We start from the raw sequence: 23,659 nt of genomic DNA on the forward strand, positions 1-23,659 counted from the left end.
TTTTGATAGGCTCTGTTTCCTGTAAGAGATAAATAGCTACAGGTCCTTCGAACAAGGAGTCACTAACCTTTCCAAGGACTTGCCTCAGGGCATTCAGAAGGTGAAAATAAGCCTACAGAAATAAACTACACAGATAATCAAGCTGACTCAGACAATTAGGTACAAAATACAAAGAAACTATGCTGATTGTATTACAAAGCAGGAAGCTTTGGGTGAAAGTGAAATTACCAGTCATAGTAATTTCAGCATGTGTAATTGGCAGTTTGCTCAACCTAGGTGCAATGAAAGTCCCTGCCCCAAGATAAGTCATTCTGAAGAGGAGCTGCAAAGAACAAACTTTTAATACCACCTAGGACAATTTATACTGCTACCTGACCACCAGTTATTTCTATGCCTGTTAGAAAACAGATATTGATCAAGTTATTGTGTTAAGATCTACAAATTTCCATTCCAGATAATGAGTTCAAATCAAGATATAAGATTTAAGTTGTACATGAACTTCAGCCAGATTACTCTCTTAAAATGTTTTTTTGCTGAGAATACGTTTAAAGTGACCTCTTCCTCATTCTATCAGAAATACTGAACTGCTAGGTTAGAGTGGAAATATTTAAATTATTAATGTTTCCCAACAGAATAATAGAACAAAATGTTATTTCTGAAATATACTCTTCTTTTAAAACAGTTCAAAGAAGTACTTAAATCTAAACCTAACAATTCTTTTTTCATTTTTATTCTTAGAGTAGCCTAATTAAGATTCACTTTACTTTCAGAATAATATACAAAAACTTAAGGAGCTGTGAATTGTCTCCAACATTTTCTCTTCATAAGGCCCATCAGTTTAAATATTCTCTGCCAAAACAAAAACATATACAGTGGTACCTCGGGTTACATACGCTTCAGGTTACATACGCTTCAGGTTACAGACTCCGCTAACCCAGAAATAGTGCTTCAGGTTAAGAACTTTGCTTCAGGATAAGAACAGAAATCGTGCTCCGGTGGCACGGTGGCAGCAGGAGGCCCCATTAGCTAAAGTGGTGCTTCAGGTTAAGAACAGTTTCAGGTTAAGAACGGACCTCCGGAACGAATTAAGTACTTAACCCAAGGTACCACTGTATGCTATTCTTCCTTCTGCTTCTGTATGGCAGACTTTTTCTCTAAGCAACAGAAGAATATATACTGATATTTGCAACCTACACTGCTCTAACAGCATTTGAAGCTATAATTCTCATATTTCCAAATTAGCTTACCAAACTTTGTATAAATACTTTTTAAAATGCTGACTTACAAAGAAAGGTAATGGTACAGTAAACTCTGTGACTAATGGTATACATCAAGGAAATGTTAATACTATTACTCATACCTTAAAAATTCCTTTCTATTTCCCTCCTACCATCACAGCCCTCATACTGGCATAGAATAATAGTTGGAAGAAACCTCAGAGGTCATCTAGTCCAATCTCCTGCTCAGGGTAGGATCTGCAATGCAGCATGCAACTACAGCATTCATGACACATTACTCTCCGGCATCTGTTTAAATACCTCCAGTGAAGAAGAGCCCACCACCAGTTATTGTCTGTTCCAGGCATAGGAATGGAGTATGAGTGCGTGCAGCATCCCACTCTAATAGTGTAAAATATATTTTTCTCATGCAATGCAAGCAGGGCTTTCTGCTTAAAGTTGGCAGAGCTCTTCACATTTTGCAGAGAAGCCACAACAAGATAGGCATGTGCAAATGACATGTCAAACAACATTTACCGTATTTATCCTTATAGATGTGACATACAAAAGGGAAAGGAAGTATGGGACAATTTTATAGCAGCTGTGCACTACTGAGGTGTGGGGAAGAAGACAAAACGGTCTCAGGCTCATATAGGGTAGCTGAGATTTGATAGCTTTCTGTAAGAAAACTACTGTGCATCTGACCTAATTGTTCAGCAAATAGAGAAAATCTCACTATTTTGTATCTGCTTTGTCTATTTTGTATCTAGTCTGATCTTCCACTGGTGAAAAGTGTTTCAACTGCTCATACCACTTTCACAGAACCACCAGGCCAAGTGTTAAAAGTTGCCAATTCTAATCTATTTACAGCAGTGGTGGCCAAAATTGGCCCTCCAGCTGTTTTGGGACTACAATGCCCATCATCCCTGACCACTGGTCCTGTTAGCTAGGGATGATGGGAGTTGTAGTCCCAAAACAGCTGGAGGGCCAAGTTTGGCCACCACTTATTTACAGGGTCAGCTTGCTAATATATGCAAATACTTATAAACAACTCAACTCTGTATGGAGATGAAAGTTAAGCATCTTTCCAACATGCCTGATGAAGAGTTCTGGAAGTCAGTCTTGTACAGTATTTAAGGCTTAAATCTTAAGCTATACCCTGGTAGCCATAAGTGGCAAGGAACTGTATCAGACAATTGAGTGGGTTGATGGAATCCTCCAAGCAGAGAAACCAAACAGGCTGCCAGAGGCAGGAAACTCCTTCCCTGTAGCTGACATAGATAGATAGATAGATGATAGATAGATAGATAGATAGGGGGCTGCTGTGGGAGAGCTCCATCACTCCTTCCCAGCCCCCAACAGGCTAGTAAAGATTTATGTATAGAAACATGTGAGCTTATATACAAGTCTGCTCTAAACAAAACATAATTTTCATACTCCAAGTATCTGTTGGTACAGGATCTTGAACACGTCCAAGATGTGTTCACAAGTCCAGGATGCCTCCTTCACATGTCCCTTTAGCCCTTTATTCACTTTACTGGTGGACCAGCTGACAGCATGGATGGGGGGGGGGCAGGGAGGAGCAGTAAAACCATAGAAATACTTAACCAGCTGACCAATCATGTCAGTTCTGCCCGCTCTTAACAAAAGTTCTGCCCCCCCTAACAAAAATCCTGGCTACGCCCATGGCTGATAGGGCTTTCTGGCATAGTCCAGTTCATTCTCTAAAATGTCTTTAGTTGAGGCACCTCAAGTGCTGCTCAGCCTACCAATGATTCATTCTTTTCAAATGTCTAAACTTGAGTCTAGTCTTAGTCTACTTGGGCACATTTTTAAACTTACACTTCAGGAACATAGGGCTTGCCTCAGACACACTCTGGAAAAACCCAACTGAATAAACCTAGTTACTCATAGATACTTCTTAAACATCTCACATTTCTTAAGACTCTCCATTAGCTCAGAACAACTCCATCACATATTCTCACTACTTATTCTAAAGTGTCAACAAGTAATACTCTGAAATACACTGCTGAAAAACAGTAAATATTCCAAAACTTAATAAAATCTCTAAGTACCATCATTCCAAAACACATCCCATAGTTTTAGACAGTAAACCCACCTTTGCCCATGCCTCAACATAACTGTTATGACACCTTATTTTTCATAGAAGTCACCTCTTCGTAGAAGAGCAACAGAGACAAGCTAATGGCAGAGTGCCAGGACACAGATGCATGGCTGGTTTGAAACCCATATGGGACAACTGCATATTCCTGCATTGCAGAGGATTGGACTAGATGACAGAGTCCCTCCCAACTCTACAATTCTAGTTGGCTAGCCCTAACTATAATATTTTTTAAAACGAAAAGAATAAAGGGTGCTAGAGACCACTCCCAGTGGAGTCTGACAGGCCTGGCTGAGATGCTGACATTAAGTCTCTTTGCTGCTGTCCTCCTCATCCACTGATCTCTGGGTGGTCATTTTGTGGGGTCTGGCATCCTCATTTGATTTACAATTCCCATCATCATGTTTAATAATGGAGGATGGGAGTTGTAATTCTAAACATCTACAGCGTACAAAGTTGATGAAAGCTAAATTAAAGTGTGTATGTACTCTAGGCTGCTGTCGGGTCTGCATTTTTGAAAGCTTTCCCATATGGCAGAGAAAAATACTTCCAGAATGTAAAAGAACTGAACTAAGTGAGAACCCTTGTCCCCTTTATGTGTTGTGGGTTATGTATTCAGTCTTGCAATCCCAATTTTTCACTTTCAAAGTTATTTCCTATGGCATGATTCGGGACTACAATGTTCAGGGTGCCTGACCCTACAAACTCAGCTCCAGCAAATCGAGCGAGAAGAAGAAAGGAGGGGTGTGTGTAGAAACCTAATTTCAGAATTACAAGTAAGCATTGCTTTCCTCCTGCTCATGTTACCTGCAGAGTGTTAGCCTTCCTGAAATCCTTATGCCCTTATAACAGGTGTGTGTAGGATTAGAAAAGTCGCCAGAATTTATCAATATGTAGGAGCTTCACCCACACCTGCAATCCTGTTGTCAGGGAGCGCTTAATCGAAGCACACAGCCTGTCCACCTGTTTTTTATTTACTAAAAATTATATATACCGCTGGGAAAGATGGAGGGCACAAGGAGAAGGGGGCGACAGAGGACGAGATGGTTGGATAGTGTTTTCGAGGTTACCAGCATGAGTTTGACCAAACTGTGGGAGGTAGTGGAGGACAGAGGTGCCTGGCGTGCTCTGGTCCATGGGGTCACGAAGAGTCGGACACGACTAAACGACTAAACAACAACAATATATACCGCCTGATTGCAGGAAAAAACTTCAGAGCGGTTTACAAAAAATATATACAGTAGGATTATTAAGTAAGAGCAATCAAAACGTTCAAAAACAAATTTTAAACGTTTATTTCACAAAATAAACACGGGAAGGCCGCGCAGCGTGAGGGGAACCTCCTTTCCCAAGTTTGCCCAGCAAACTTAATCCATTCGACCGCCCCCCAATTAGTCGACCTACCTCAGGGAGGCGCTAAAAAGCGTGAAAATCAAAGCGCCTTGCTGGCACCGACAATTTAACCCGCCCCCTTCCATATCACTCCCCCCCCAACACACACTTTTTAAAATTAAAAAGCGCAACGTAAATGTGTTTCCCAGTTTCCACAGTGAGGCTGTCCGACTAACCCATCGCAGCCGCTTTGCTTTTGGTCTTCTTCCCCTCAGACGAGCAGCGAAGAGAGCATGAGGATGCCTCAAGGGCGCACTGTCTGTCTGTCTGGCCCGAGGGCAGCGACGCGACCGTTAAGCAGCGACCGGGCGCGTGAGGCGACCCAACGGCCGCTTGCTTGCTTGCTGCTACCGTATTTTTCCAGCCGCGCTAGCCTTGCCGCTTTCGCTCCCCTCCTCCTCCCACTTTTGGTTTTTGTTTATCCCGCCTCCCTCTCAATGACTTTTCCTGCTGAGCTCAGAGGAAGGATGACCGGGTGGAGGAGCCGCGCGGCGGCGGCCACACCCCTCACCCGCCTTCCCTTCCGTAAATGGTGCCACAGAGGGGTCCGGCGGGCCCCGCCCCCTTTTCCCACCGCGCGCGAGGCGGGCTGGCATTGGGCGCCGACGCGTCAGAAGGCCGGCCTCCCTCCTCCATGCGGCGGAGACAAGATCGGGTGTGTGCGTGTGTGTGTATGTGCGCGCGACTCCGTCCCTTCCCCGAACTGCCCTCGGCTCTCCCCTCCCCGGCCCCGCCCTCCCACGTTTGAACAACGCCGCCTCCCCGTCACAGCTGACGCGTCGAGCACACGGCCGCCGGGCCCGTTCTATTTATGTTTGTGGCCTCTGGCTTTTGCATAGCCCCACCCCTCCCCGCCCCTTTCTCCGAGGGCCGGGCGGATGGGCGCCGCCCACCTTTGCCCATATATGGACCTGAGGGGCGGGGCCCCGCGCTCCGGCAGCCTCTCGCAGCGCTCCTGGTGCCGTTTATAGAGTACAGCCACTTCCGCTGTCTGTTTAGAAGCGGCGCGATCATGGCGGAGCGCGGTCAGCTCCCTCCCCCCGCCAAGCGCCTGTGTTGCAGACCCGGCTACGGCGTCGGATGCAGGCCGGGCCAGCGAGCGGGCGGCGGCGTCGAGGGCGGCGTGGGCGTCGGCGGGTCGCTCTGCATGGCGGGGCCTTCGTCGGCCGCGGTGGCCGCCGCCTCGTCGGCCGCCGCCGCTTTCCCCCCTGCCCTGGCCGCCGCCTATGCCGCGCTGGGGGTGCTGCCGTTGGGCAAGACGCAGAGCCCGGAGTCGCTGCTGGACATCGCGGCGCGGCGGGTGGCGGAGAAGTGGCCGTTCCAGCGGGTGGAGGAGCGCTTCGAGCGCATCCCGGAGCCCGTGCAGCGCCGCATCGTCTACTGGTCCTTCCCCCGCAGCGAGAGGGAGATCTGCATGTACTCCTCCTTCAACACCGGCGCCGCTGCCGAGGACGCTGCCGCCAGCAACCCCGCAGCCGCCGCGCCCGGCGGGGGATCTAACGCCGTCGGGTCCACGGGCACCGCGGGGGGCACCGCCTCGGCCGCGACCGCCGCATCCAACAACAACAGCGGGGGAGGAGGCGCCGGAGGAGGAGGCGGCGGCGGTGGCGGAGGCGGCAGCACCGCACCCGGCGGCGGAGGAGCAGCGGACGCCGCTGGCGACGAGAACCGGCTGCCCTTCCGCAGGGGCATTGCTCTGCTCGACGGCGGCTGCGTCGACAACGTCCTGCAAGTCGGTGAGTCACTCGGTCGTTGGGGGGCAGGGTGGGGTAGGACCGACGGGGAGGGCGAGGGCTTGTTTCCTCTCTCTTTTCCACCCCCTTCCTTTCCAGTCACTGGGTTTTGGGTCACGGTCTCTTCTCCTCCCACATTCTCCAAACATGCCCCCCCCCCCGCGGCTCATCCACCTGTGCAGTCATGCCGTCCTTGCTCCCTCCCGGTCTGATAATCCCAAGCTCTTTCTCCCACCGCACCTGCCTCCCCTAGTTAAAGACACATTTTTCTTTTTCTAGACGTTAAACTCCTCCTCCCTGCTCGCCTATCTAACCTAGCACCCTAAGAGTCTAAGTCCATCCCCGCAGCTTCCTCTCCCTGGCACACATGTCGCTAACCTTAGCTAGCCTTTTCTCTTTCTCTCCTTTTAAGTCTCCTAGTGTTAAGCTGTCCTGTTTAATCGTTATTCCGCTTTTGCCTCCAGGCAGTCTCCTCACCCCCGCAGGATTTCCTTGGACTCCCTCCCCCGCCAGGAAAAAAACATACCCAGGATTATCTCAGAACAGTATAATCCAGCACTAGTAACTCGTCCCCTCCCTCGCTGCCCCCTCCTTCCAGCTTCTGCTGTCTGTGTGATCAAAATACCCTGAAACATAGTAAGAGATGCTCCTGTCCGTTTTATTTCTCTTTTCCCTTGTCCTCTCCTCCCCCCCCCAACCTCGACCCGAAGCATCAGGGAGTGCGAATGGAAGTGAATCAGCAGAGGGAGCCCCCAGGGAAAGTGCGGGGGAAAGGGGACAGGAATACCTCCTTATCGCTAAACAAAGACATTTCTAGGACAATTGAGAAGGAGATGCAATCTCCCACTGGCTTTGCACAGACTTCTTGGATGTGGCCAGTCTGCATGTCCCCATCCTCCTAGATTTTGTTATTGGTGGCACTGGGGGTAGGTCATTGGGTCGTAAAGCTGTCAGATTGCTGATGAAACTGGGACTGAAAGGAGGTCTGTCTGCGATGAAAGTGTGGGGGGGGGGAGAGAAGAGAGCTGGCTGCCTGCCTAGGGGGAATGCTGTGCAGGAAGGCAGAACCATCTTCAAATGCTGCCAAATAGCTTCAGGATATAGCAGGGTTTTTCCGTCTCCTTCTCTTGATGGGAGGAAATGCTGATTTTTCTATGAAATAATCCTCTTCTCCCCTGTTTATACTGATCCTGATTCTCTGTGGTGGAGAGTTTCCATTCATTGCATTTAACTCCTCCCTTCTTTGAATCAAAGGGCACTGGAGGTGGTTCTGCTTCACCATTCCATCCATCTCGAGTGGGAGGGTGGCAAGGGATTACTTCTGTCATGAAAGGGGGGGTGCTGGGTTTCCATGTCTGGCTTTACCCATTTCCCCTCTCTGGCTCCAAAGTCTCTGCTTGGAGAAACAGGCAGATGTGCGGTTTATTTCCCTTTTAAAACTTCCTGCTCAGGGTGAGGTTCTCAGTGGAGCTGAATCTTTTTGTTGCGTTTTTAAAGAGGGTTATGTTTTGGCTGCACATCACCAATGCCTTCAGGAAATTCCCCTTGGAGGGGGGACCTGGCACCTCGCTCATTTTCATGTTTGTGTCCTTTTCAGCGCTCTCTCTCTCTGTGTTGGTGTGTTGCTCAATGAAAAGGGGGAACCAAACAAAAGAGTCTCTTTCATTGCTTTTCACTGCCTGCAAAACAGCAAGGATCTGACAAAGGGGAAGGAGATCTGGAGATTTTAAAGCTGCACAGCTCAGTTTTTCATCTGCTCAGTTTTGCTCAGCTTCCTCTCTCAAGAAATTTAAATTCCAGCTGCGTGTTTGGGGTGTGTGTGTTTCTTCACCCTTTGCCTGCTGGCTTTTGAACATGGATGGAGTGTCTTTTTTCCTTTTTTTTAAAAGTGTGCTGAAACCCACAAAGCTCAACATCATAGTTCCTCCTCCACAAGATCACCTTTTACTGGTGATGTTTAAAGATGTGGACATGTCTAGCAATTCAAATTTTAATGTAGTCATGCCTGTGGACGAGTGTGTGGTGCCATTCTCTTTTCCCTGCAGATGATTTAGCTTTGGGCACTCCTCTAAGTTCTAATTAACATTCCTCAGACTTCTGGATCTGTCTTTTTAGTAGGGGTTTGAGGCATCTCTCTTTTTCCTGGTGGCACCACCAGAGCTGCGTCTCTTCTGGTTTGGCTGGCATTGCCAAGAGCTTGTTTTTGCCTCTGCTTGACTCCACTTGCAAGGGATGAGGAATGACAGGAGTGCACATAGGGAGGGTTTTTTTGGCTGATTACAGTTAAGCTAGGAATTCACTGTGAAAATAAAGCCAAGGGGTGATAAATAAAAGATGCAATCTTCTCCAGGAGACAGACACCCAGCATGGGCTTAGCTTTTGCTTGCTTTCAGCACTTAGAAGAGGCCTCATTGAGAACTCCTGAAGGGAGGGGAAAAATAACTTGTGCTGCTTCAAAAAGGGGAGGGCCCTTGAGTGATGTTGGCAAAGGTCAATGTGAACAGAGGAAAATATGCATAAATAGAACTTGTGTCCTCTGCTGCTTCTGGAACACTTAAATAAAAATGCAGTAAACGCTTTACACACTGGACACACACTTTCATTTCTTCCTGACATGATCCTTTTGGAAACCATCCAGGCTATTAATGTATGGAAAATTTGCATTTCACAGCAGTGTTAAAATGTGACTCTATATGGGGTGTGGTGAGCGACGAGCATAACAGATGCTGAAGTTTTCCAAATCTCAAATATTTTCCTACAGCAAATGTTGGGCTCATTAAGATTTGTGTAAAAAGGTTTTTACACAGCGCAGAAACAGCCAGTGAATAAGCTTCTGAGATAGGTAGGACATTGTGAATCGTCGTCCTCCCATGTTGCACTAGATTTTTGTGAATGGATTTGAGATAATTGGCTTTGTGAACTGACTTTATAATGCACTGTTAGCATTTTATGTCGTAGCCTCCTTTGCTTTTGTTGCAAGTTCCCCTGGGGGCTGATTGGTTGAAAGGTGGGGTAAGTATAACACTGTGCAATGAGTGGCTTTGCGGATTTCAGCAATCATCTTTTTGTAATCTCCAGACTTCACGTCTATAGTGTGCATTTTATCCACACATTTCAAATTCAGTGAAAGCATTCTGAAATGTTGCAAAATGGTATGGTCTGGGCAAGGTATCTATGAATGCCGACTTGCATCCTATTGATAATGAAGAGCTTAGATTTGCTGGCTATGCTTGTGTAAGTCATTCAACCTTTTCCATGATATATCTTCTGAAATCTGTGAATGCACCGCAGTGAATATAGGAAACCGCTTTAATACCATTTTGGAGCATTGATCCGTTTAACTGTATACTGTCTACACAGATGATGTACAGCGTTTCAGGCATATGTCTTTACCCAGCTGTGTACCTGCAGGTGCTAGGGATTGAACCTGAATGTTTCATATGCAAAGCCAGGTATTGCTGACCTGTGAGCCCTATTTCTTGTGTAAGCCCGCATATGTTATTCTAAATGTCTGTACAACCTCTGTTTTGGGAAAACCTCATGCCGAAACCATTGGTCATGATGAAATAGTTTTACATGTGTTTGCCACTTCACCCAGTTTCTTAAGAAGTTAGAATTATGTATAACACAGAGAACCTATTACATTTGTTGATTATTACAGTGGTGCCTCGCAAGACGAAATTAATTCGTTCCGCAAGTTTTTTCTTCTTGCGAGTTTTTCGTCTTGCGAAGCACGGTTTCCCATAGGAATGCATTGAAAATCAATCAATGCGTTCCTATGGAAACCGCCTTCAGACCAGGTCTGGGGACAGTCTGTCCCCCGACCTCTTCTGAAGGCTGGGGGGGACAAGGGCTTTTCTTCCCACCGCCAGCCTTCAGAAGGCTGTTCTGAAGGCTGGCGGTGGGAAGAAAAGCCCTTCTCCCCACCTCCCGCCCCACAGCGCGCTTCCCTGCTATCCCGGACCGCTTTTAAAATGCTGGCGGTGGGGAGCAAAGCCTTTCGGCCCCCGCCGGCCTTCCTGGACCTCTTCTGAAGGCCGGAGGGGGGCGAAAGGCTTTGCTCCCCACCGCCAGCATTTAAAAGAGGTCCCTGGAGATTTCCCTATGGGCTTTCTTCTTGCGAAGCAAGCCCATAGGGAAATTCGTCTTGTGGAACGACTCAAAAACGGAAAACTCTTTCGTCTTGCGAGTTTTTTGTTTTGCGAGGCTTTCGTCTTGCGAGGCACCACTGTACATCAGATTTCACACTCTGAACTCATAAATCTCTTGTAAACTCTTTCTCAAACAATAAATTGTTGCCAAACCTACTACCTCAGAATTTCTCAAAGCTATAAAGACCAGTGCTTTAGACAGTATGCCACCATATAAAGGAAATACACAAATACTATAAAATTCTGCCTCACTTCTTCATGAATATAGGGCAATGAAAGTCATGTCCATATGGGAATACACTATTACTTACTATTATTAATACAGACACACATCGTTTGTAACCATGGTTGCATATTGTATTATCTGAAAGCAGCAACTGGGGTTGTTGGTTTTTTTTTAATCCCTTAGCATTAATTTTCAGGAAGGAAAACACAAATACTCATTTATCAGAAACATGGGTTTGGCAAATAAGCATCCTTCAGTGGGAAAAAATTTAGTTTCTGTAAAAGAATTACAACAGCAATTTTAAGTGAGCTAACATTCATATTAACTTTTAGTGGTCATACATTAAAGTGCAGGTCTAGTATCAGCAGAATTGTGCAGCTTTGCAGCAATTACAGTTGTTCATAGGGAGAGGAGTGTGACGTTTCTGCTAGTCATATCGAATAATAGGGAATTTGCCATTCCCTAGTAAAGATCCAGCCCATGTGGAACATCCATTAATTTACAAATGGAACAAATGGTTGTTTTTCCTTTCTGATCTGTTTCCCATGAATATGAATACTTTGAAATGCATTAATGGATGGGACATCCATCAGGATTTATTTAGAACACCAAGCAGTTATCTGCATTTGTGCACCTTTGAGCAGCTTTACATATGTGTGGGATAGCAGGTCTTAATATTTCTGACACATGCATGTTTGGTTTTTGTATTTTAATAATCATAATAATAAAATTGTATTTTCATTGTTGAAGCTCTGCTATCAGTAATTGTTTTCAGACTGCCACTACAATTACATTGTGTCTTACATTTCTATCTTGGCTATTTCAGTTAATGACTATCTACCTTTTGCTCCTCAGCATTTATTAATTTCTGTGCTGGATTTCTTCCTTCTGCAGAACTGTAGGCTATGTCATGTCAGCCCCAGCTGCAGCTCTGCTATCGGAGCCATGCCACAGTTGCATCATGGTTTGCTGGAGCCCTGCATGTTTCTGAAACTGTCAGAATGAAGTGTGGCTGGAGATTACAGCAGGGCAGGTTCTGCTGCAGCATTTCCCAGGCACATTTCCACTCCCTCCCTGAGCCTTGCCGTTCTCCATGTGTCTCCTGCCTGTGCTCCAAATGCCAGTCCCTACTTTAAAGCCGAGAAAACAACTCAATTTGTTTTTCTCAGGGATTGGCATAATTATTCTTTCTGCCTGTGTTCTGATCTCAGGGGTGAGGAATAATTCCACTTCCAATAAGACATTATATAACTCCCCCCCCCCCCACATTTGTTATGTTGTCATCATAGTAAATTACTTTCCATGCTTTAGGTTTTATAAGCAAACGCTTCCACTCTACCCATTGCTATACATGTTCCTGAAGTTTATGCTTATAATTTCTAAACTAGTCTGAGTTCAAGTCAGTGAAACCACGGGTCAGTTTTCACATAAGCCTATGAACTGAGAACTGCATGTTCTGGTTGGCATTAACAGCTGTGGTTGCTACAGTCATATGGAGGGTAGGGTTCAGCAGTGCCACTGCTTGCCTTCTCACACCAAGGTGATGTGGCAGTGATTTTATTGCCTCTCTGTTGTTGCCTGGAGATGCAAGCAGTGCTGTAGCAGTGCTACGGTGAGGGCTGAAACAGAGCTTTCTGACTCTACCAGCTGTCAGACTAACAGAAGGCTCATTTACACCTGAGGCTAGTTCTCAAGGTTCCTGTGCGAACCCGCCCTAAATTTTCTTAAATCCCAACACCTAGTCTTAACTGGCTTGTTAATCAGGTTGCTGATTAAGTTTTGTAGCATGTAACTGTTCCTGAACTCTGGCCCAGTTGTGGCATTGGCTGATGCTGCTGATATATTCCTATCTGTTGAAAGTCCATCAAGGAACTATTGAAACTAAGATAGGTATATGGTGGGCTGGTATTCGGAGTCAAAATGTAGTGGAAACAAGAACAAATTAACTTTGCATAAAATTGAGGAAACAACAATGTTCCGGGCAATTTCAGCTGTCTGCCTGGTGACTGTGCACACATGGTGCATATTTTTGGCAGTAAGTAGCACCTGCATTAAAAACCCCACCCTGAACATCGATGAAATCAGCAGACTGCTGATGATGGGTAACCCACTTTACATTGCACAACTTAAAATGCTTCTAGGGGGTGGGCTGGTTAGAATTTCACCTGCCAGTTAATCCACTTTTCATGCCAAGAACAACTTGGGTGTTGGAGCGATGCACCACTTGTGTCGTGCTGGCACATAGCCGAGGGAAGTGGGTGTACTTGACCCTCCACTTTTCTGGATCTGATCTGGAAGGGGGAAACTTAGCAACTTGAGATGCATATCAAATGGATAGCAATGCTAACCCAATCCATCTTTAGCACAGTAACTGATTTAGAATGCTTATGCGTGACAATAGTTTTTGATTAAAGGCCATCAGCATGCAAATAACAAAGTTCCCTCCTCTTATTGTTGTTACTACTACAGTTGTTTATATCCTGCCTTTCAGGTTAGAAATCATTCTAGGCAGATTGCAACTATCGTGATCAGTGCCTACTAAAAAATGTTCACAATTAGTAGCCTCAATATACAACAAGTCTTCAGGATCTATCCCACAGTGGAGCTGGGTAGTAGGTGCCCCTGTGGCAGGAGGAGTCAGTGTGGCTCTGAATGTCTTCTTCGTCTGCCTCCTTTGCTTTCCTGGGATCTTTCCTGTAAGACAGCTGATGGTGGTTGGCCCTGTGGGTGAAAGGCAGTCCAGATGGAGCAGGCTGTGTTGACTTCTAGGAACTGTAGATACCTTTGACACTAGGGAGTGGCAAAGGTATCTACAGTTCCACACCAGGCATCAGATGTTACAGCTGCTACCCTGAAACTCTGGGACTTGTAGGAAAATAGGGCCAGCCTGGAAAAGAAGCCAAATTGAGCAAATGATTAGTTTCGCACAGGGCAGGGCTTTCTCACCCAGGTTTTGCTGGTGGTGGCAGAAGCAAGAGTCCTTCTCTGTCCAATCAGTTTCAAAAAAAGATCTTGGCATTCTACAATCTTCCTCTGGCTTTCTGCTATCTTGGTCCTCTAATTTCTGCTTAGCACTTTGCTTCCAAAATTATTCACTTTTCTCATTTCTTGGACCATTTACACTCCTCTGGCTTCCTGCTTGCCTTGAAATCCAGTGCAAGTTTCTCAGTGAGCACTTCCAGTGATGCTATCCTGCTCCTTCAAGTGATTCCCTTTGTACCTAGAGTTATCTTCCAGATCTGGTGATGTAATCTTCCACTTCCATTGTCCTTTGTATTTCTGATATTTTTTATGATCTGTGGTATTGTGTGTGTTGACGCTGGTCTGTGACCGTATTAATAAATTCATTCATTCCATCTTCTACTTCCTTTAAATCCCCTTCCCCAGTTCTCCCCTTCTCTGAAGCCCTTGGCACAGCCTCCAATCTCAGTACTGTAATTATAGCTCTACAAGTAGCTAAGCCCAGCCAGGTGGACATAACAGACTAAAGACTACCACCCATGCTCGCTTTGCCCGTTTACAAAAACTTTAACATGTCCATACACTGTGTGAAATCTAATGTTTTGTGATCACACTTATTGTCAACCATTCCTACACAGCTGATTTGGTGGGCATGTGGGCAGGCTGTTTGATATCACACATTGCTCCTCCTTTTTTTGGCACTTAATCTTGAATATATCAAGGACCAGACCTTTAACCCTTGGTGGGGATTTGCTTTTGTATGGAAATAATTTCCCTTACCTCCCCTTTCTCTTGTGAAATGGGTCCCTGTAGTGTGTAATTGGTTTATAAAAGCCTGTTTACTCAGACTGTACTTCTTGCCTCCTGGTGTTAGGGCTGCAAGCTAAACTGATGTTTTTCCCTAAAAGCAAGATGAATTCACTTTTGAAGAAGCCACAAGTGCAGTATGAATGAACATTAGTTATTTAAATCTATAAAGTATATTAGAGAACCTTGGAATGATACGCATCACCACACCTGGAAAAGGATGGCTTAAGGTTTTTTTGTGGGGTTTTTTAGAGTATTGCTTCTTGTTGGAAGCAAGCGCATTTGACAGCTTCGAAATTGCTGGAAGTTGTGTATGGGCAATGGCTGAGAAGGTCTGACATTAATTGGAAAGATGCTGTAGAACCTGTCAGTAAGTTTAAATTCTTGCTACTGGAGTTAGCAATGATTGGATACATTGGAAGTTCATTTACTGAATTAATGTGTTGAAGAGCCAGGTGATCTACCTCTTGTCTTGCTTTAACAGCCTGTCTGTTTTTATAAGTCATCTTCTGTTAATTGGTGTCAGATTAATAACGGATTTTATGGAAGACATGGTGGGGGGGATAGCACACAGACCCAGAGCCACACACATTCTGTTGTACATTCCCTTTTCCTTTGGCCACAATCTCCTTTTGTTTCAGTGATCCTAGAGATAGATAATGTCAGGTTTTCTTGGATCCATGTTAAAACAGCTGGGTTTTCTAGTTTCTTGCACTTATGCAGTGCTTGCTGGTGTGCCATAAGGGTAGCTTATTGCTATTTTTTGTAGTGTCCTGCCCAGTAGGATTATTAGATTCTTAAATACTTAACTGCTACATGGTTCAGTTTATACTGAATGAAGCTGGGTTACAAGACGTTGGACTGGTTATACATGTAGCTTGTCTTGCTATTTGTTGAAACAGGTTCCAACCACAGCATCTTCCCCTGGGATGGAGATTTGATCAGTGGCATTTACTCCCTTCCCTATGGATTGGTGGCTTTGGGGCCTCAGGCTCTGGCAGAATAGGTCCTTATAGGTTAACTAACCTTTAATTAGTTAAAAAAGAACACAGCTTCTGTTAGTCCCTTAACCCAACTTCATGCTGAGCTAAACTGTTCCTCTTTTCTTATTCTGTAGAGCTTTTTACTGTAAGTATACTGGTTGCATTGCCTACAATCTCTGCGGGCCAGAGAACTTGTTAACAGCAGTAGCCCTTTCCTTGATCTAAGATAATTGCTTGAAACTTTCCCCCCTTAATGTAGCCTTTGTTTTGAAAGATGGTTATCTGTCCTTGAGGGCAATTTTCTGAAGGACTACAAATTGTTGTGGCTTTCTCAGAAGGCCCTGACAATATCAGGTTCACCAGGGATCTAGGAATTCCATGCTGGAGCTGGAGCTGCAAACAATATCTATTCCAACCTGACTCAAGAGTTTCAAATGCTCCGTCATAGCTTTTCCACTGCTTGCACTTTAGAGAAAGGCAGCAATGGTGTCAGTGTGCTACATTATAAACGTACTGGGCAACATATCTGTATTGTCTATAAATATTTCTTCCTGGGAAACACCCCTGCCACCCGGAAATGCCATTGACGCTGCAGCATGGCTTAGGTGAATGATTACTTAGGAAATGTAATAGTTTCACCATTTGTTGTCAGCAGAAGCCCTTCCCCCAAGAGGCAAGGTCTTGTTCCTGGCCAAGTCTCTGGAATGAAGCACGAGTTCAAAGGGAAACCTCTTGCTCCTCTCTCCAGCGCTAAGCTTGGAATGCAGGCATCAGAAAACAACAGAAGTGGAGTCTGGGCAGATGTCCATCCTTCTTTTGCCCTGCTGGATACTTGCAGGATCAAGGCAGGCCCCAATTGTCTCCACCTGCTCTCTGTAGCTTGGAGCTCAAAATGGGAAGGAGGGACTTCTTATGGGCTTTGCAGTTGTGCTCAGCATGTACACACCATCCAGCCAATTTTTGTGCACTAGTAAAACACCCCATCACTTTTTTTCATAGGCAGATGGCCAGGGAAAGGTCAAGAAAATGTCAGTATGTTGGCACAAACCATATAATGTTGTTTGGGGACATTCCTTTAACAGAGGACAGCTTTCTTGTAGGGTTTTTTTTTTAAACTGGACTAGAAAAATCCCTCAAATGCCGTTAACATTAGTTTTGGTTTCTATGGAAGCCGCCCAGAGTGGCTGGGGAAACCCAGCCAGATGGGTGGGGTACAAATAATAAATAAATTATTATTATTATTATTATTATTATTATTATTATTATTTTATTTATTTTCAGTTGTAAGACATTTTTCTGAGACAGTTTATAATATTTTCCCAACATTTTTATTTTTTTATTTTAAAAAGATGTTTTTACTTTCAATTGCAAACAATAAAAACTCATAGCTTACTACATTGACTGTGAGTGGTCAGGTGTTTTTTCCCCCCTTTCATAACCTAGATAAACACAATTTTTTATCTTCAAAAGAAATAAAAACTATGCGGCATGGGGTTTATATTTAACTTACAGTATTTTCAGTTAATTCACTTGATAATGTGTTGCAGAAGGAGTTTTTGCAATCTTTCATATTCAGTATTTGGTGACTTCTTGGTTTATGCTTTTGTAAATGTTAGAGATTTGGGTACATCAGCATGTTTCTGCTTGTTCTGTGAATTCTTAACTATTTGGATATTACACTGAGGTTAAGCACTATCTGATGGCTTTCGCCCTTTCCGTTGGCAGTAGATAGTGCCCTGATTTGGTTAGAGTGGTTTAGGAGTGTGGCAAACTTATCTTGGTATGCTCTGACGTTGGAAATGTCAGAGTTCTGAAAGAAGTGTCCAAGCTCAAACTATCCAAAGTTGAATGATTCAGTCTTCTGGAAATGATTTCTGAATAGGATATTTTAACAATTTAACCCTTGATATTACACATGACACAATCCAATCAAATTGGGCACTTTAAAGTCCCATTGCTCTCAATGTGAGGGTCAAGCACATGCGTAAATCTGCCCATTTATAATTAGCAAGAGTTAAATACTTAACTTTGGCTGGACGGTGCCCAGAGAGAACACTGTCCATATGGTGTGTGGGTGTATAACTGTACTCAGATCTGCCATGTGGATGTTTCTGTCACTTGCTTTTAGCTATTGCAGTAGGTGGTTTTTAACCATGAAACAACACCTTTCTGAATTGGTATCAGTACATTGTTAACGGTTTTCTGCTGTCGGTTCATGGTGACTAGAAGAATGCAGATAGAAAAGGCTGTGCAAAAATGCAAGTTATTAGACTTTCAGCAGTTGGCATCTTTGCTGTGCAGGTGTTGTTTATCTGGAAGCAAACAAACCGACCGATCCCACAACAGCTTCTTGTTGTGTCTTAGGCTGAAAACTCTCCATTATTCAGTTTCTTGTAGAAAAATTGTTCTAACCTATATTGCCTATGAAATGTTGTTTTTGTTTTTAAGCTTCAGTTTTACCAAGAAAAATGGTTACCTTCTGCTAACAAACCAAAGATGCTATGAAATGATTTCTCCTGCATTAATGCATAGCTAGGCAATGTGCTGTAAATCCTGAAAGAGACGCTGGTCCAGTTTGCATGTACCATTAAGCCAAACCATATCTGCAAGTGAGAGAGTACATTGGTTGCCAGAGCAAAGATTATGGTTGCTGCCCTCCTCTCTGTGTCCTGCTGCATTACATCCAAACCCAGGATCATAGAATCCTAGAACTGTAGAGCTGGGAGGTACCACCAGGGTCATCTAGTCCAACCCTTCAGTGCAGGAATCTTTTGCCCAACGTGGGACCCAAATCCACGACCCTGAGGTTAAAAGTCTCATGCTCTACTGACTGAGCATGTTAGTTTGCTTTTGACCACAAGTGAAGATGCCTGGGCGCCAGGATGGCACCTGACATCACTATCTGGAAGTGCATGCCTAGAGATCATTGGATCTGGACTGTATTCACACGTTAATGCCCTGTCCTGTAGAATTTTATCAGTTGTATTTTATCTCCACAAGCAGAATGAATTTCTGGAAGCAAAATGCTTTTTCTGTGTAGCCTGAGCAGGAACAGTCACCATTAAGAAAAAGAGGCCGGAATACGCCAATATATATGTGGACTTTCCCTGGATCAAGTGACTTTTTTTCTGAACTAGCCAGATGATTAACTGAGAATCAGTCACAGTTCACAGTTTGAAAAATAAGAATATAGAGCTGTCTTGCCCCCAAATGGCAACTAGACATTCCGTTTTGGTCTAAGGAGCCATTTATATGTATCTGAATTTCTAACACTGAGCCAAAGGGTTGTAGGATTGGGCTAGCCAGTGGTGTCCAAACTGTTTTCAAAGAGGGCCAGATTTGATGAACCAGAGCGCCAACCAAAGTTGTTGACCTTTTTTAAGGATTTTTAACCCCAGAAAATAAACTGCCACAGGGGTCAGATTAAACCGACCAGCGGGCCAGATTAGGCCCCCAAAACGGACTTTGGACATGCCTGGGCTAGGCTCTTTGCAACTTAACACACATTGCTCATATGCCAAGGCCTGGCTGAGAGGAGGAGGTAATGTTCATAATGCAAGTTCACGAACACAGACTTAAAGAGCCCTCAGTGTTCTCACAAAGCTAGTAGCCAGTGTGGTGTAGTGGTTAAGAGCGGTGGACTCGTAATCTGGGGAACTGGGTTCATGTCTCTGCTCCTCCACATGCAGCTGCTGGGTGACCTTGGGCTAGTCACACTTCTCTGAAGTCTCTCAGCCCCACTCACCTCACAGAGTGTTTGTTGTGGGGGAGGAAGGGAAAGGAGAATGTTAGCCGCTTTGAGACTCCTTCGGGTAGTGATAAAGTGGGATATCAAATCCAAATCCAAACTCTTCTTCCTGATGTCTGTACTTTGTTGCTTTCTGAATGCTCAAGCTCCCCCCCACCTCCCAAATCTCTCTCAGACTCCTGTTTGGAATTTTTGCTGGCTGCTGCGCTGTGGATAATTTCAGGTCTGACTCATTTTATTGAACACTTTAAATTGTTGCTCTTCCCCCATGATAACAGTGGAGTTTCTTGAACAAAATGTGTTTCTCACTTGAGTCAGCATGAAAGGATTTTCTATTAAACCAGTCAGCTGTTTACTTGAGAGCAGCTGACAAAATTTCCTAGTTTTAGGCTCAAAGGGTAAAATGAGCTGGTCCTTTAGGCAGGTTTGGATAAATTCCAGGCTTCTAGAAACTTGAGCCTAGTGTCTGGGGACTGGAAACATGTTTCTTTCCTCTTCTTCTCTCCCCCTACCCTCAAAGCTTTGCTTTCTCTATAGAGCAAAGGTCTGGTCTGTAAAGAGAACTGGTGGTCTGCTGAATAATTATAGCAGAGTAATACGGGAAAATAGATAGCTATTTCAGTATAGTGATGCTAAAGTGTTAAGAACGGCACAAATGAACTTTAACTTGGAGCTGGCTGACTAAAGAGGCTGGCAGGTCAGTTTCAATTACAACGGTGGTAATTAATGTATTCATGACTGGCTGAACAAGGGACTCTTACAGCTTAGATATGGGATAACCAATGTATTGCCCTCTGGAAACCAGTGTTAGAAACTCAGAGATATAAACTAGGTGCCAGGTGGCACCTTAAACCTAGGTTACGGTTGCCACAATGGAATGTCTATTATTCAGGTCTAGATGACACTCAGGGTCCCTTTCAGCGCTACAATTATACGATTCTATGTTCTCAACTACATTGTTTGACTATAGCTTGCTCTTGCAATGATTCACTTGTCTCAGTGTGCAAGAAGGAGAAACACAAACAATGGAAATGGGATTAACTATAGGCTACAACAGAGGTTTTTAAACTGGTCTGTGAGTTCCATGTGGGTGGCTTGTGGAAAGGCTGTGGCACAGTCAAATCTATCTGTACACAGCCCTGCACTTACTTTCCTTGATGTGATGATGCCCAGCAAGAGGTCCATAATTCATGCAGCAGTGCAGAAGCATAAGATGTGCATCTTGTGCTGCGCATGAGTTAGCTGGCTCAATGGAGATGTCCTTCGTGAACCTGGCACCCAGAAATCTCCATGTAGTCGCAGTTGGACCCTCGCCAGCAGCAAAATGCACCTGGCATTGGGAATTTCAAACACTGCTAGAAACTGTTTGGCTTCAACTCCCATCTACCTCAGCTGGTGTGGCAAGTGGTTAGGGTTGATGGGGACTGTAGCCCAGCAATTTCTGCAAGGCACCGTGTTGGGTACTTCAATGTGCTGTTACTTCTTTGCAGATGTGCAAATTCCGTATGCCTCTAAACCATTTGAGGTCCTGTGTGACAGTCTCTTCATCATTCTCTGCAGGCTGTGACGCTGACCGAGCTTCATCTGACATTTTTGTTTCTTTTGGGTCTCACACTGCCAGCAGCAGCAAAATGGCCAAGCCATCTTGCCTCATTCGTTCCCTTCTGGCACTTTTGCATCTGAGTTTAAATAGTAGTCAGTTGCTTAACACCATCAGTTCCTCATAACCCTGCTGCTCAGCCCTTACCTTCCCCAACACACAACACATGGTGACTGCTTGGGTGGGTAGGAGGGGACCACCTTTGCTATTAGGTATTTTGTGGTGGAACTGAGAAGAAGGAAGGTGGGCAGATGGATTGTGTTGAAATGTCACCCAGTAGAAAACAGCACTTACTATGCTGAACTGAAACAGTGAAGCATATCTTGTGGGTTCACCTCAGCAATTTGCTCAAGCTGGTTCTCAGACTCTCGAATACTGTCCCCTCGCAATTGGGGCATGAGCACTTGTCTTTTGAAGTGACATAGTCCATAGAAGTCCATAGAATACCAAATATTGCCTGCTACATTTTCAAGCCAATATGTGCTCTCTTTCAGTGTTGACATTTCTTAGTGCTTATTATACAGCAGAGGTGTTTGTGGATATCTTGGAGCTGAGTTATTTGCATTGCTCTTGCATACGACTATGTAATTTCTGTTTTTGTATACCCACAGCATTAGACAATAAGAGCTTTTTTTGTTTCACTAATTCTTTGCTGTTCATTTATGGCCCATGACCTTCAGTAAGTGGTCTTGGTAGGCAATATTTTCTTTCTACCTTGTGAATGATGTGTCCCGGTGATGATGTGACGGTGGTGGCAGAGTTCAGACTGTTTACAGCATTCCAGCTCATCAGTAATGAGTGGTGAGTTCTGATGTCCTACTTGACAAACAAATGCCTTATTTTCTTCTCTTGGATCACATCTGTCAAATTCTGTTACTGTTTTCTTTAGGAGAGATAATATTGGTAAACGGTCTCCTTAGAAAATGAGGCATTGGAAGCAATGATCTTTATGTTGTAGAAAAGGAGAATCCAAACATAATAAAGAAATGTCTAGTTTCAAATCCTCTGTAATTTGTTCCTGGTTGTCAAATACTTAACACTGTTAACAATATCAAATTTTAAAGGAATGTACTATTTAAGGTAGGTTGTTTTAAATAAGATAGGCAATACTCTTGACAACTTAATTCCCCGAATAAGGCTAAAGCTCAGAAGAATGCAGAAGAACATGATGGGAACATTGTAGGCATCCAAAACAAGTATAAACCTTTTCGTTTGAAATAATGAATAGCAGTGATGAAATTCGACTGTAGCTGAATACATTACTCAAGCTTGGCAAAGCCAGAGTTTCTTCTGGAGGAGTTATAAAAGGCTTTCTAGATGACTTACCATTTATATTTTGCACTATCATATTGGATATTACGCTTTTTAAAGGTTTGGTATTTGCAAGCAGAGCATTGATGATCTTGGATATAGCACACTTTGAGCTCATAGAAATAGTTAAGTATGGAATACTGATTCCAGCTCTGAACATACTGTGTGGAATCAACAATAAAACTTGATCAAAGGTCTTATAGATGAGGTGAAAAGATTATTGACTCTGGCATTGCTCTTCCATCCAGGCAACCAAAATAATGATTTCAAATGGTATGCATATACTTATGTTAAAGTTCAAATTGTTCTACTTCTCCCATATAGAATGACCACAAAACGTCCTAGTTTAGCTTTAAGCTTAATGTTTAGAGTTGTCTTCAGACTGACCTGATGATGACCCAGTGTGGTTGGAGCTGGAATATGTGAAAGATTTGTGAAGGCCCTTGGTTGAGGATTCCTACTTAAATTGCTGTCCTTGTTGAAAAATACTATACAGTGGTACCTCGGGTTAAGAACTTAATTTGTTCTGGAGGTCTGTTCTTAACCTGAAACTGTTCTTAACCTGAGGTACCACTTTAGCTAATGGGGCCTGCCACTGCCACTGCTGCACGATTTCTGTTCTCATCCTGAAGCAAAGTACTTAACCTGAGGTACTATTTCTGGGTTAGCGGAGTCTGTAGCCTGAAGCGTCTGTAACCCGAGGTGCCACTGTAATAGATAAACAGCCATGGGTCTCTCCCACAGCTTCCCCCAGAAAACAAGCTCTGAAACTGGTCAGACATTTTGTTTTTTTAAAAAAGATGTAATCCCTTTTTAGGGAATAGTTAGGTGTTGGCAAGTTGCCATAGCTGTTATCCTCTGTGGCCTCAAGGCATTCCAAAAGGAGGTAGTCTCTCCTTCCCTGTTATATGATGTGCTGAAAAGGTATTTAGAATCCCCTAAGATGCTCCATGATCCTTAAATGTGTAAGCTCCAGCCTTGTGAAGGACAATTGTTTAAATTTATTGACTTTAGTACCAGTTTCAGGAAAAAACTATTGTTGCTCTCTATAGCGTAAGCCAGTTCTGCAGTGTACAGATTCTAAAGAGTAGGAGCTGGGAAACTTTCTGAAATTACAAGGGAATTTTTATTTTTATTTAAAGCTGAGTGTGTTTGTCTGTGCACGGGAGCTGCTGGCTTTTAAAACTCATGAAGAAAGTTTGACCTGCAGGCAGCAAGTCAGACTTGCCAATTGGAAAGCATGAATTTTGCAAGGACGGGAACAGATATCAGTTGTAGAAGGGAAAATGCACCTGAAGCAACTGCATTGAATCAAATGGCAAGACTAAAGTTTCAGATTCCTGGGTGGCAGCTGGGATTTTTCTGTGCCTAAGCAGACTAATAAACCTGTTCTTGTTGATATTGTGGG

The 23,659-nt window shown here is 44.2% G+C and overlaps 1 protein-coding gene across 2 annotated transcripts in view; it reads left to right on the plus strand.

Annotated features, from left to right (window-relative positions):
- The first annotated feature begins 5,723 nt into the window (after positions 1-5,723).
- The window catches only part of ZSWIM6 (zinc finger SWIM-type containing 6), a 93,082-nt gene continuing 75,146 nt past the window's right edge, over positions 5,724-23,659 (plus strand). For both annotated transcript variants that reach the window (XM_053408116.1, XM_053408117.1), the window contains exon 1: positions 5,724-6,467. In XM_053408116.1, the coding sequence (XP_053264091.1) occupies positions 5,744-6,467 (724 nt within the window). In that variant the 5' untranslated portion in view covers positions 5,724-5,743. The remainder of the gene's footprint in view (positions 6,468-23,659) is intronic.

Source organism: Podarcis raffonei, chromosome 11 (assembly GCF_027172205.1).
Source record: "Podarcis raffonei isolate rPodRaf1 chromosome 11, rPodRaf1.pri, whole genome shotgun sequence".
Lineage (NCBI taxonomy): Eukaryota > Metazoa > Chordata > Lepidosauria > Squamata > Lacertidae > Podarcis > Podarcis raffonei.